General features: G+C 38.6%; 1 protein-coding gene across 1 annotated transcript; it reads right to left on the bottom strand.

Moving 5' to 3' along the window:
* Positions 1-727: 727 nt before the first annotated feature.
* On the bottom strand, positions 728-14,844 carry LOC138876350 (uncharacterized). The gene is made up of 5 exons (XM_070155262.1): positions 14,210-14,844; positions 13,675-14,165; positions 12,655-12,902; positions 1,363-1,578; positions 728-1,252 (listed from the first exon to the last, which is right to left on the bottom strand). The coding sequence occupies exons 1-5, from the start codon at positions 14,842-14,844 to the stop codon at positions 728-730; spliced, it is 2,115 nt and encodes a 704-aa protein (XP_070011363.1).
* Positions 14,845-15,585: the final 741 nt, after the last annotated feature.

Raw genomic sequence — 15,585 nt, forward strand, 5'->3', positions numbered from 1 at the left:
GAGGAGTGATTATGTTGTCTATAAGGTGAGCGCTTTGATGTCTCCAGTTGGACGCCTGAGGTTTATTCTGAGAGGAGGAATGTATGTTTGGCTAATTTTCCTCTATCCTTCTCGCAGGTGCTAGTAGAGTTCCCTGAACTGCATCAACCACTCTTTCTTCAGCTTCAGTGGTTGTAATTGAAGTGCTTGGTTCTGTTGATGATGAGGTAGCGTTGTCTTCATTTGGCTACTTTACTTGACTTATCATATCTGCCTTTCCATTTGTCATGTTAATGACTTCACCAGGAACGAGTAAGCGTTCTCCATCTTGATCTTCCTCAGTACTCTTCTCAAGTGATGGATGCGATTCATCAAAAATAACATGGACACTTTCCTCAACACATTGAGTCCATTTGTTATATATCTTGTAGGCCTTGCTTTGAGAAGAGTAACCAAGAAATATTCCTTCGTCACTCTTGGCATCGAACTTACCAAGCTGATCCTTTCCATTGTTGAGAACAAAACATTTGCATCTAAATGTTCTCAGGTGAGTTAGCTTGGGTTTTCTTCCATTCAACAATTCATATGGGGTCTTGTTCAGAAGTGATCTGATCATGCACCTGTTCACTAAGTAGCAGGTAGTGTTGACAGCTTCAGCCCAGAAGTTCTTTGCAATTCCACTGTCAATCAGCATTGTTCTTGCCATTTCTTCCAGAGTTCTGTTCTTCCTTTCTACTACTCTATTTTGCTAGGGAGTTCTGGGAGTTGAGAAGTTGTGAGTGATGCCATTTTCATTACAGAATTTATCAAATTTGATAATGTCAAATTCTGTCCCATGATCTGATCTAATGCATACAACTCTAGACTCCATTTTCACCTGGATCTTCTTCACAAAGGCCACAAACACTTCAACAGTTTCATCTTTTGTTCTAAGAAACAGAGTCCATGTGAATCTGGAATAGTCATCCACAATTACGAAAATGTATCTTTTTCCTCCTCTGCTTTGCACCCTCGTAGGTCCACACAGATCCATATGCAGAAGCTCAAGTGGCTTTGAGGTGCTCACATCTCTGTTAGACTTAAAGGAGGACTTCACATGTTTTCCTCTAGCACAAGCATTACAGTTTTTTTGCATCTTAAATTGTGACATAGACAGACCATGGACCAGGTCCTTCTGAATTAGTTTGTTCAGAAGGGAAAAACTTGCATGGCCCAGTCTTCTGTGCCATAGTTCAACATCATCAACAACTTTCAGACAACTCAGATCACTACTCTGTAAAGATTCGAAATCAGCAACATAGATGTTATTGTATCTTTTGGCCACAGTACTATTTCACTAGTCACAAGGTCAGTGACTATACATATTTTGGACAAGAATTCCACCTTGTTTCCTTTATCTCTGATTTGAGATACACTCAGGAGACTGTACTTAAGCCTATTGACATAGTACACATTTTCAATAGAATGAGTGAGTGACTTCCCAACTTTTCCAACTCCAAGAATGTATCCCTTTTTGCCATTGCCAAAGGATACACTCCCTCCTTGCAGGGCTTTTAGTGGAAGAAAGTCTGTGGTGTTACCAGTCATGTGTTTAATTAACTACCAGTTAATTAAACTTTATTTAATTAACACAAAGTTAATTAAATAGCACAAAAATAAATATTTAATAAATTAGCGACTGACATAGATTAAAATTGAAAATACATTAAATAGCATAATAATTTAAAAAATTATAAAAATAATTTAGTACACTGGTAGGTCGACTCCATATCTACCAATATCATTAAAATATTGAAGGTACAGGGCATATGATTGATGTGATTGTGGCTATTGAAATTATTGACTCCTTTTATCCATTATTCATTTTTGTTCTTGTCAAATAAATTCATGAATATTTGGATCTTTAATAGAACTTAAATTCGACAATAAAATTTTATTTAAATTCTTTTAGTTTCAAAGCTCTACCTTTTATCTCCATATCTCGCTGCCTGACTGCACTTGACTTTTCCAACAACTCAACAAGCTGATTATTTTTTGATAGGACCAATTTCATAGCAGATGAAAAACTTTCACCGATTTTTCTCTTCATTTTTGCTTTCTTCATCCCGATAGGGCGTTCTAGTGATGTGGAATCACATACAACATCCTCATTCAAATTTAGTGAAAATAATGATAAGTTAGGAGATGGAGGTGAATCGGGAGTAGAAGTCTCAAACTTCGATGATATAAAAGATGAGCTTGCTTTCGAACTTTTTTTCTTCCAGCATTGACATCTTTAAGCTTCTCAAAATCCTTCAACATATCCCATACATGATTTTAAAACTTTTTTTGTAGTCCGGGTCTTGCATAAGTAAATATTTTGCTTGATTAATCTATAATATTTTTTAAAAAAATTGAACGAAAACTGTAAGTAAATATATACAAATAAAGTATAAGTAACTATAAAATAAATACTCACTTTTATTTGAATTATTTTACACTAATATAGTATTTATATGATTATATTTTATAGATGATTTCACTTTTATTTGAATTATCCATTAAGATGTATAATGTATAATGTTTGCTTACAATTTATGTTATTTAAAAATTTATGGTATAAAATAGTTATATATTAGATGGTTATATAATAAAAGAATATGAATTATATGGGATGATTATGTAAAAAAGGATTTATTTTATGAAATAAAAAAATACAATTTAAATAAAATAAAATATAATATAGAAGAAAGAGAAGAATGTAAAAGGGATATATTTTTTTTTTGTGTGTGTGTGTAACAAATAGTATAATAGGTTGGAGTTAATTGTCATAAGTGTAAAAATAGTGTTTAAGATTGGAGAAGCCTTAGTGTTTTTTTCCTTTTATGTGAAAATGGTTTTCGATTTAGTATAAAAATGTATAGTTTATTATTTTTTATTATTATATATAATATCAAAAGCAAAGATAATAAAGTGTACTCGTACCTGCCTTAAAATAATGTGAGCAATAATTATAGAGTGTTATAAAATAACGACTGTAAAGTAAATAAACTAACGACAATATAGAGAGAAACTGATATATTATTCAACTTTCAAACTGATATACATAATGAACTGAAATCTCCTTTATTTATATAAGTTGCTACTGCAAGCTGCTTGTAAGCTGGTAATGCAAGTTGATGTGTAAGCTGCTATCGCAAGCTGCTGTGTAAGCTGCTACTGCAAGCTGCTGTGTAAGTTGCTACTGCAAGCTACTGTGTAAGCTGCTGCTTGTAAGCTGTTGTGTAAGTTGTTGGTAAGCTACTACTGTACCAGATATAGATAATCTTCTATCGGGGGTAATATTTATCCATAACGGAGTACCGAAATGATAAGCTTCTTCAGGAGGCTTATTTCTAATAGAGTACTAAATAGATAAACATATTTACGGCGGAGTCCCATATGGATAAGGTTCTTCAGGAAGCTTATTTACAACGGAGTAATAAATGAACATCCATAATATACTATATATTTATAACACTCCCCCTTGGATATTCATTAAAAGATAATGTGCCTCATTAAAATCTTACTAGGAAAAATCCCGTGGAAAAAAATTCTAGTAAAGGAAAAAGAGTACACATATTTAGTAATACGCATTGCTAGGTACCTCATTAAAAACCTTATAAGAAAAACCCCGTGGAAAAAAATCTTAGTAAGGAAAAATGAGTGCTTGCGTATTTTACTTCCCCTGATAAAAAAATTATTTCAAATAATTAAGTCTCCGCATTTCAATCTTGTATATCATCTTTTCAAAAGTTGAAGTTGGCGGAGATTTAGTGAATAAATCTGCTGGATTGTCACTTGAACGGATTTGTTGCACATCAATGTCACCATTTTTCTAAAGATCGTGTGTGTAGAATAATTTTGGTAAAATGTGCTTTGTTCTTTCTCCTTTTATAAATCCTCCCTTCAAATGGGCAATGCATGCAACATTGTCTTCGTATAAAATTATGGGTCTTTTCTAACATTTCAAACCATATTTTTCTCGAATAAAATAAATTATTGATCTCAACCATACACATTCCCTACTTGCTTCATGAATAGCTATTATCTCAACATGATTTGAAGAAGTAGCAATAATAGATTGATTTGTGGAGCGCCATGATATGACAGTACCTCCACATGTAAACACGTACCCGGTTTGAGATCTAGCTTTATGTGTCACGACCCAAAATTCACTAAGGGTCGTGATGGCTCCGGACACCACTACCAAGCAAGCCAACACCAAGAAGTTAATTAAATTCTTATTTTAGCATTTATTGAAATTATTTTTATACATTAAACAATAAATAATGAAATTCACTGAATAAATAATGATGTCATTAACAAACTTAATATTGAATAATCTCATAGTCATCCTAGAACCTGGTGTCACAAGTGCAAGAACAATTTTTAGGAAACAATGTAATACAATAACCATCCAAAATATAAATTGAATAGTAGAGTAAATACAATACAGTACTTTGAAGGTGACTCTGCTGGCTGCGGGCCATCTCGAGAAGTGCAACTCACCTAAGTCTCCGTATCAACCATGCCACTGCGCCAAACTAGGCCACTTGACATACATGTGCTTGTGCAACAAAAATACACAGCAAGTGTAGTATGAGTACAAAAATAACATGTACCCAATAAGTATCCCGTCTAATCTCAAAGAAGTAGTGACGCGAGGTCGACTTCGACACTTACTAGTTGTGATGACCCAGAAGGTCATTACTTATTTTTAAAATGAATTCTGTGTTCTGAGGCCTTAAAAACCTCTTTTAGCATCACCTCGATTTGCGTGCGCAGTCTGGATGCGTAGCCAAAAAGCTATTATACGAAAATCTGTGAAAATGTTAAAATTTTGACTTAAAATGCATTTAAGTTGATTTCGATCAACATTTTGGGTAAACGGACCCGGACCTGTGATTTGACGGTCCCGGAGGGTCCGTGGAAAAATATGGGACTTGGGCGTATGTCCGTAAACGAATTTCGAGGTCCCAAGCCCGAGAAATGAATTTTTAAAGAAAATTGTCTTCTGGAAATTTCTATGAGTTTTGGAAACGAAATGTATTTAGAATTTGATAGTATCGGACCCGTATTCTGGTTCCGGAGCCCGGTATAGGTCTTATATGTGAAATAAGATAAGTCTGTGAAATTTGATAAGAAATTGATGTCATTTGACGTGATTCGGAGCTTAAATGCAAAATTTGATGTTTTAAGAAGTTTTGAAATATTTCATTGATTTTGAGGTTTAATTCATCGTTTAAGGGGTTATTTTGGCGACTTGATCGCACGGATAAGTTCACATGGTGTTTTTAAGTTAGTACGTATGTTTGGGTTGGAGCCCCGAGGGCTCGGGTGAGTTTCGAATGTTGCAGGTTTTTCAGGTTCTGGTATTCTGGTATTTTCTTCTTCGCGTTCGCGGGAGGACCCTCGCGAACGCGATGAGTTATTAAGGCCGAAGGAAATTTCCTTCTATGCGAACGCGAGACCTAGGTCGCGAACGCGAAGCTTTGGGGGGGTCTTCCCTTCGCGAACATGGGTCTAGTATCGCGAACGCGAAGGCTTATAAGCTGGGCAGGGGGAGAGGAATTATACCCTACGCGAACGCGACCATCTAGATGCGAACGCAAAGGCCACTCAGGCTTAATTCATCGCGAACGAGATAAGCCTATCGCGAACGCATAGACCTAAATCCGCGCAGTTATTTTAAGTTCAGAAATAGAATGTATTACGGGAGTTTCACTATTTTTCATAAACTTCTTCTTCTCCATACCTCTTGGGCAATTTTTGAAGAGGAACTTCACCATAGCTTCATAGGTATGTAATCCTAAGCTCGTTTTCTTCCATTTTTATCAACACCCACTAGATTTCTAGGCCTAAAACATGAGATTAAGGGTAGAAAATTAGGGATTTGGATAGAGTTAGGGCTTTTTGTATATTTGGGATTTAGACTTCGTTTTAGGGTCGAATTTTGGAACTAATTATATATTCGGGCTCGTGGGTGAATGGGTGATCGGGTTTTAGTCCGAACCTCGTATTTTGACCAAGCGGGCCCGGGGGCAATTTTTGACTTTTTGGGAAGAATTATTGGAAAGCTATATTTAAGCCTTGGAATTGAATTGTTTAGCATTTATTGATGTTCTTAAGTCGATTATGTCTAGATACAATTGATTTGGAGCCAAATTCAAAAGGAAAAGCGGTGTTTGAGGCTTGAGTTGGCCGTGGAAGTTTGAGGTAAGTGTTTGATCTAACCTTAACTTGAGGGATTAGGAGTCGAGTCCTACTTGCTATGTGATAATTGTTGAGTACGACGTATATTCATGGTGACGAGTATCTATACCTTGGTGTCTAGCATGACCATGAGTCTTATATTGCGATTATCATGACTTCGTTGTATTTTTCATGCCTTGGTGATGATTTCTCTTTGTGGTGCAAAGTTTGTGAAAGGAATTGTGACCTATGAACATTGAGGAGCGTTGGCTCAAGTTGTATAACGAGTTGTGAAAGTAAAAGTGGAAAGGATAAAAGAATCACTATATTGACTCCCTTGCCAGGATATTGTTGTTGTTTTGATGTTGTCCCATGCCAGGACTTATTGTTAAATTATTATTCCCTTGCTGGGATTCTTCTTGTAACTTCATTTATTTCCTTTCCCTATTGTTTGTGATTGTTATTTGGGTAAGGAAGAGAGTTAAAGCATGAAGGGTGATGCCGTGCATTGTTTTGGTAAGAGAGTGTTAAAACACGAAGGGTGATGCCGTGTATGATTTGTAAGGGAAGAGTGTAAAGTACGAAGGGTGATGCCGTGCCGCACGATGTACCATTCCATGCCGATTATATTGATTATATGGTGAGGACGAGAGTAAAAGAATGAAGGGTGATGTCGTGTACATTTTCATTACTTGCTTGCTTAGTGAGGACGAGAGTAAAAGCACGAAGGGTGATGCCGTGCATTTATTGATTTCTGGTTCTCTGTTGATATTCGAGATATATTGTTCTGTCAAATACCTATTGTCTTTCTATTCCGAATTGGTATCTCCCCCAAAACATGCTACCCCTCCCATATTTGACTGTTATTACTGTTCTTCGTTTCCGCTGTATATAGTTGAATTGCACAGGTTCATTTGGTAGTCTGGTCCTAGCCTCGTCACTACTTTGCCGAGGTTAGGCTAGGCACTTACCAGCACATGGGGTCGGTTGTGCTGATACTACACACTGCACTGTATGCAGATCCCGGAGCAGCTTTTGGACCATAGATTGGGTGGCTTCTTTTAGTCCACGTTGAGATCCAAGGTAGACCTGTAGGCGTCCGCAGGTCCTGGCGTCTCCTCTATCCTTTACTTCTTATTTCATTTCTTTAGTTCAGAGATAGTGTATCTTTTATTTTCAGACTTTGTATTTAACACTCTTAGATCGTCTGTGGTACTGTGACACTAGTTCTGGGTGATTAAGGCTTAAACAGTTATATTAGACTTATAAACATTTACTACATTTCTTCCGCTTATAAAAAATTTCCGTTATTTTTCACATTATTGCTTTATAAATGCTAAAAAGGTATAAAAATGGATAAATGTAATCTGTTCAGTAACTGGCTTGCCTAGCTCACATTAGTAGGCGCCATCACGACTTCCGAGGGTGGAAATTCAAGGTCGTGACACTAGTGGTCCAATAATATACCGATAATATAGTAAATCGAGGATTTTTATAAAAACGGTTGTAACTCAATAGCATGAAACAAGTAAACAATTCTTTCATTAATATGAAATTTCTAAATTCATTTTCATCATTTATACATTTATCTCAAGTCAGGGAGGCAACATCATCATTTATAAATTTGCAAGTCAAGCAATACAAGCAGCGCAAATCATGTCGAGGTCCTACGATCCGATCCAACAAATATTTAAACTGTGCACTGCCAGAGGGTCGAATGACGTAAACTATAGATGCATCTATTACCTGCTCATGAATCATACATGCGCTGCGGTCAAATATAAATAAACACATCAAACACTTGAAGATGTAGTAAAATCATTAAATCAGTCAAAAATATGCAAGAAATAGAAGTTTAAACACAAAGAATCAGTTAAACAAAATTTTAAAAGAAGTTCCGAAACCCTAATTTTAGAAGAAGGTGAAAAACACTTGAAGTCAACGATTCTTGCAAAAGAGTTCCAAGGACAGTGTAAAACATTAAAGAAACAAACTCAAATCGTCTTAGATCTGTACAGATCTAAGAGATATAGGAAGAAACTAGGGGTTCAGAAGAAACCCTTAGAGAGGAAAGAACCTATCTAGAATCCCAAGGATCGTAATAGATACAACATGATTTTGCTCGAAATCACACTGGAATAGCCAAGAACAGACAATTAACGAACCATGGATGCAAGTCGGCATGGACCTGAGCCTTTGAAGATCATAGAGGAGGTAGACATGGCATGAGAGAAGCCATTGGAGGCTTAGGAGACGATGAAAGGTCACCGGAGATGACCGGAGAGGAGAGGTCGGTGGTTGAAAGGCTAGGGTTTGGTTGAGAGTTATTAAGAGAAGAGAAGATCTTAGGGCGACGGATTTGGAAAAATGGCTAGGGTTGGGGGGTCGTTTGGAATAAAAAAGGCAAGAACGAATGAGGGTCGTTGATCTAAAGATTTGATAGGTTTTGGGTCGGGTAGGGGTAATTAGGGCCTGGGTCAGGTTATTTAATACGAAATTGAGTTGGGGTGTTGGGTTCAGTTAAGGCTAAAATTGAAATACAATCTGGCTATATTTTAAATAGCCAATTTAATCCCATTTAATTTATAATAAATAATTTCTAAAAAATAATTTCGTGTACTAAAATTCTTTAAAATAGATATATAACATTTTAAAAATATAGAAGATCAATTTTATGCATATAAATGTAATTGTACATTAATAGGACTAATATTACAATTATATGGAAATTCGCTTTAAAAATGCAAAATGCAATTATAAAAATGCACTAAAACTATTTTAGCAATATTTTGGCATAAATATAGAATTTAAATGACTAAATTACCACAATAATAATTTTAGGGGTAATTATCAGGGATTTTATGAGTAAAGGGGGAGAAATAAATCAATTTAAAATCTTTAAAATTATAGAAAAATTATAAAAGAAAACTTTGTGCATGCTTATATATGCATTATATATATATATGCTATTTTAAAAGTATTTATGCATATTAAAAATATGTAGGGAAAATTGGGTATCAACAGCTGTCCCTCTTTACCCGAGAAGGATGAAAGAGTTTTCGGGTAAAGAAATAATGGCTAATTTTGACCGGTCGGGATGATTTGGAAGACAGGGGCCTGACTCCGGTCTTCGAGCTTCCTATATATCCCTAGTTTACAGGAATCAGGCCATGTGTAGTTCTGGGTTCATCTGCGGAATATGCTGATGAAATTATTGCAAGAACGGACACGCGATGTCGAAGCGGCTATGGTGAGCGGTTAAAGATCGGGATGGTTGGAGGGAACTGGAGTGAGATCTCTCCTGCTATGATAGCGGTTGCTCACTGGTTATTTGCAGATAGAAGATGCTACAAGCATGTATTTGCAAAAAATCAAACATGATGCAAATTCCCCTTGGATCATGAAGGTTGTCTTCGGACGATTGAAGATGACGTCCTCAGACCATGACGTCCTGGGCCATGAATTATTTAGTGAGGGATTCATAGGACATGAAATGATGTTCTCGGTCCATGAAGATGGTGCCTCCGAACCATGACGCCTTTGAATAATGATATGCAAGTTTGAGAGATCCTCAGGCCATGGCATGGTGTCTTCCGACTACGAGGATGATGCCTTTAGACTATGACGTCTTTGGATAGTTTGCCGATATTTCAGCCCATGATATGGAATTTTCATGATGTTATCAATACAATGTTTAGTCTTTTGAAATGGAGGGCAGAGCTTAGCCCGATTGAAAAACGAATAAAGAGTACTTAGAAATAGAGCAATATTCGTGCAAAGAGGGACATTGCTTAATCCCACACAGACGGAGAGGCAAGTATTAGCCCCATTCAAGTATGGAGGCAAGAATTAGCCTCATGCAAGTATGGAGTCAGGGATTAGACTCATGCAAATATGGAGTCAAGGATTAGACTCATGCAAATAGGAAGGCAGGGGTTAGCCTCATGCAAGTATGGAGGCAGGGATTAGCCTCATGGAGTCAAGGATTAGACTTATGCAAATAGGAAGGCAGAGATTAGCCTCATGAAAATATAGAGGCAGGGATTAGCCTCATGGAGTCAAGGATTAAACTCATGCAATGAGGAGGCAGGGATTAGCCTCATGCAAATGGGGAGGCAATGATTAGACTCATGCAAGTATGGAGTCAGGGATTAGACTCATGCAAATAGGGAGGCAGGGATTAGGCTCATGCAAGTGTGGAGTCAGGGATTATACTCATGCAAACATGGAGTCAGGGATTAGACTCATGCAAATAGGGAGACACGGATTAGCCTCATGCAAGTATGGAGTCAGGGATTAGACTCATGCAAATAGAGAGGCAAGAATTAGCCTCATGCAAATGGGGAGGCAAGGATTAGCCTCATGCAGGTATGGAGTCAGGGATTAGACTCATGCAAATAAAGAGGTAAGGATTAGCCTCATGCAAGTATGGAGTTAGGGATTAGACTCATGCCAATAGGGAGGCATGGATTAGCCTCATGCAAATGGGGAGACAAGGATTAGCCTTATGCAGATGGGGAGGCGAGGATTAGCCTCATGCAAGTAGGGAGGCAGAGATTAGCCTCATGGAGTCAAGGATTAGACTCACGCAAATAGGAAGGCAAGGATTTGCCTCATGCAAGTATGGAGGCAGGGATTAGCCTCATGGAGTCAAGGATTAGACTAATGCAGATAGGGAGGCAAGGATTAGCCTCATGCAAATGGGGAGACAAGGATTAGCCTCATGCAAGTATGGAGTCAGGGATTAGACTCATGCAACTAGAGAGGCAGGGATTAGCCTTATGCAAATGGGGAGGCAAGGATTAGACTCATGCAAGTATGGAGTCAGTGATTAGACTCATACAAATAGGGAGGCAAAGATTAGCCTCATGCAGATGGGGAGGTGATGATTAGCCTCATGCAAGTAGGGAGGCAGGGATTAGCCTCATGGAGTTAAGGATTAGACTCATGCAAATATGGAGGCAAGGATTAGCCTCATGCAAGTGTGGAGGTAGGGATTAGCCTCATGGAGTCAAGGATTAAACTCATGCAGATAGGGAGGCAATGATTAGCCTCATGCAAATGGGGAGGCAAGGATTAGCCTCATGCAAGTATGGAGTCAGGGATTAGACTCATGCAAATAGGGAGGCATGGATTAACCTTATGCAAATGGGGAGGCAAGGATTAGCCTCATACTAGTATGGAGTCAGGGATTAGACTCATGCAAATAGAGAGGCAAGGATTAGCCTCATGCAAGTATGGAGTCAGGGATTAGACTTATGCAAATAGGGAGGCAGGGATTAGCCTCATGCAAATGGAGAGGCAAGGATTAGCCTTATGCAATTATGGAGGTAAGGATTAGCCTCATGCATATGGGAAGGCAAGGATTAGCCTCATGCAAGTAGGGAGACATGGATTAGCCTCATGGAGTCAAGGATTAGATTCATGCAAATAGGGAGTCAAGGATTAGCCTCATGCAAGTATGGAGGCAGGGATTAGCCTCATAGAGTCAAGGATTAGACTCATGTAAGTATGGAGACAAGGATTAGCCTCATATATCAAGTAATTTTTGATGAACTGGTGACTGTAACACATCTCGAAGGCATTGCACCTCTCTCATATTGGAATTTTGAGGGTCCTCCTCAAAATTCTACCCCAGTTTGGTAGATGATCTTTGACCATTTGCAGATAATGGATCTTGCCGAAACTTCTCGGAATTTTGAGAATCCTTCTCAAAATTCTGCCCCAGTCTCTTAACTGGTTACTGATTGTCTGACATATATTGGCATTGGCTGGACTTGCTCGAAAATTTTGAGGACCCTCCTCAAAATTCTACCCCAGTTTTTGATCTTGGCGAAAATGAAAAATTTATTATGATATGACCGAACCCATAATGCTGCCTATGTATCCCCTCTTAAGCGGGAATTACGTCAAGCGTAGTTCAATTACATTAGAAGAGAAATATAAAGTAATCTAGGCATAGTATCTCTTGATTGCGTCTGAATTGATTGGTTTTGGCCAGATTTCTCCATCTATTTCTGCAAGTATGAGTGATCCTCCTGTTAACACCTTATGGACCATGTACGGACCTTGACAATTGGGTGAGAATTTTCCTTTGGCTTCATCTTGATGTGGGAAGATCTTCTTCAGCACCAACTGACCTGGTGCAAACTGCCTTGGTTTGACCCTTTTGTTGAAAACTCTGGACATTCTGTTATGATAAAGTTGGTCGTGACACACTGCGTTCATCCTCTTTCCATCTATAAGGGCCAATTGCTTATAGCGGATCCTTATCCACTCTGCATCGCTGAGTTCAACTTCCTGTATGATTTTTAAAGAAGGAATCTCTACCTCGGTTGGGATGACAGCCTCGGTACCATAAACCAGCATGTAAAAAGTTGCTCCGGTTGATGTGCAAACTACAGTGCGGTATCCCAACAAAGTGAATGGTAACTTCTCATGCCACTGTTTGTAGTTCTCTACCATTTTCCTTAGTATCTTCTTAATGTTTTTATTGGCGGCTTTTACTGCTCCATTCATCTGAGGTCTGTAGGCTGTGGAATTCTTGTGCTTGATTTTGAAAGTTTCACATATGGCCTTCATCAAATCATTGTTGATATTGGCGGCATTATCAGTAATAATGGACTCAGGAACCCTTAATCGGCAAACGATATGATCCTTGACAAAATCTGTGATAACTTTCTTGGTTACAGCTTTGTAAGATGCAGCTTCTACCCATTTTGTTAAGTAATCAATTTATTCCAGAATAAACCTATGTCCGTTTGAAGCAGTGGGCTCAATCAGACCAATAATATCCATTCCCCAGGCGGCGAATGGCCAAAGTGAGCTCGTTGCAATTGAGCTAGTTTAGTGGTACTTTTATCAGATCGACATGCACCTAGCATTGAAAGCATTTGTGGACATATTGGATGCAATCTGTTTCCATGGTCATCCAAAAGTAACCTGCCCTGAGTATCTTCTTAGACAAGAAAAAACCATTCATGTGTGGACCATAGGTCCCAGCATGCACATCCTCAAGTAGATTAAAAGCTTTATTTGCGTCAACACATCTTAGTAAACCCAAATCAAGAGTTCTTCTGTACAAGTTCCCTCCGCTGTGGAAGAAGTGATTTGACAATCTCCGGAATGTGCGTTTCTGAATGTGATTAGCATGCTCCGGGTATTCTCCTTTCGATAAGTACTTCTTGATGTCATGGAACCGAGGCTTTCCATCCGTTTCTTCTTCAATATGAGCACAATATGCCGACTGATTATGGATCTTTACCGGAATGGGATCAATATAATTCTTATCTGGATGTTGTATCATAGATGACAAAATGGCTAATGCATCGGCAAACTCATTCTAAATTCTAGGCACATGTCGGAATTCTATCTTTGTGAACCTCGTTCTCAATTCCCGCACATGGTGTAGGTATGGAAATATCATGGAATTCTTGGTGTCCCATTCTCTTTGTACCTGGTGCACAAGCAAATCTAAATCACCGATCACCAGCAGCTCTAGAATGTTCATGTCGACTGCCATGTTGAGTCCTAGTATGCAGGCTTCATATTCTGCTATGTTGTTGGTGCTGGGAAATCTAAGTTTAGAAGATACTGGATAATGCTGACCCGTTTCTGATGCCAAAACTACTCCAATGCCTACTCTTTTGAAATTTGCAGCTCCATCGAAGAACATCCTCCTACCGTCATATACTTCGGTAATGTCTTCTCCTACGAATAGCACTTCTTCATCAGGAAAATATGTTTTCAACGGTTCGTATACTCCTCCTACTGAATTTTTAGCAAGGTGATCTGCCAATGCTTGTCCCTTGACTGCCTTTTGAGTTACGTAGATGATATCGAACTCACTTAGTATATCTGCCATTTGGCCAACTTTCCAATCGGCATGGGTTTCCTGGATATGTACTTTAGAGGGTCCATCCTGGATATAAGATATGTGGTGTAGGCGCAAAAGTAGTCCCTCAATTTCTGAGCTATCCAGGTCAAAGCACAACAAGTGCATTTCAGCAGAGAGTACTGTGCTTCATAAGGTGTGAACTTCTTACTCAAGTAATATATGACTTGCTCCTTTCTTCCTGTCTCATCATGTGGTTCTAAAACACATCCGAAGGCTCCATCTAATATAGATAGATAGAGTATCAAAGGCCATCCTGGCTCTGGCGGGACCAAGACCGGTGGTGTGGATAGGTACTCCTTGATCTTGTCAAAAGCTTTCTGACAATCCTTTGTCCAGCTTGTTTCGGCATCCTTCCTCGGCATCTTGAAGATGGGTTCACATATGACTGTGGATTGTGTTATGAAGCGATTGATGTAGTTGAGACATCCTAGGAAGCTCATCACGTCTTTTTTGCTCTTAGGTGGTGGTAACTCCTGAATAGCCTTGACTTTAGACGGGTCCAGCTCAATCCCTTGACGATAACAAAGAATCCCAGTAACTTTCCTACGGGGACCCCGAATGCACACTTTGTGGGGTTTAGTTTCAAGTTGTATGTCAAAGAACCTTCTCATGTCCGCTATGTGATTTGTGGCCCTCTTGGATTTGATAATGACATCGTCCACATACACCTCTATTTCTTTGTGTATCATATCATGGAAGATAGTTGTCATGTCTCTCATGTAAGTGGCCTCAGCATTCTTCAGACTGAATGGCATTATATTGTAACAGTATACACCCTACGGTGTGATGAAATCTATCTTCTCTGCATCTTCTTCATCCATCCAAATCTGGTGATAACCCGTGAAGCAATCTACAAAGGATTGGAGTTCATGCTTGGCTCAATTATCGATCAGGATGTGTATATTTGGTGTGGTAAGTTGTCCTTGGGACTTGCTCTATTTAAATCTCGATAGTCAATACATACTTTGACCTTCCTATCCTTCTTCAGAACTGGCACAATGTTAGCTAACCAGGTTAGGTACTCAACCACCCTGAGAACTTTGGCTTTGATCCACTTGGTAACTTCCTCCTTGATTTTCAGGATCATGTTTGGTTTGAACTTTCTAAGTTTCTGCTTGACTGGTTGACATATATGATTAATAGGCAGTTTGTGAGCCACTACGGACGTGTTCAGGCCGGTCATGTCATCATATGACCATGCGAAAATATCCTCATACTCTTTTAGGAACCGAATGTACTCTTCCTTCTCCGTCGATGACAAGTAGATGCTGATGCAAGTCTCCTTGACGGTCTCGATGTCTCCCAAATTTACTGCTTTGGTCTTGTCCAGATTGGACTTAGGCTTATTCTTAAAATTTTCAACCTCTCTGACAATTTCCTCGGGTATCTCATCTTCTTCCTCTGAATCACTATTCTCATGTTGCGTTGCCTCATTACATGTCACAGTCATTGGTTCATCAGAAAAAGTAATAATAACGTTGTAGAAAGGAAAAATG

This window comes from Nicotiana sylvestris, chromosome 8, assembly GCF_000393655.2.
Source record: "Nicotiana sylvestris chromosome 8, ASM39365v2, whole genome shotgun sequence".
In the NCBI taxonomy this organism is placed as follows: domain Eukaryota; kingdom Viridiplantae; phylum Streptophyta; class Magnoliopsida; order Solanales; family Solanaceae; genus Nicotiana; species Nicotiana sylvestris.

What these genes read in the sequence shown, in the direction of transcription:
- LOC138876350 (XM_070155262.1), bottom strand. Translation starts at nt 14,844, where the DNA reads ATGCCATTCAGTCTGAAGAATGCTGAGGCCACTTACATGAGAGACATG. An exon ending in TTCACACCTTATGAAGCACA is followed by an intron (nt 14,166 to 14,209) that starts GTACTCTCTGCT and finishes TGACCTGGATAG; the next exon opens with CTCAGAAATTGAGGGACTAC. An exon ending in TCAGAGATAAAGGAAACAAG is followed by an intron (nt 1,253 to 1,362) that starts GTGGAATTCTTG and finishes GAATCTTTACAG; the next exon opens with AGTAGTGATCTGAGTTGTCT.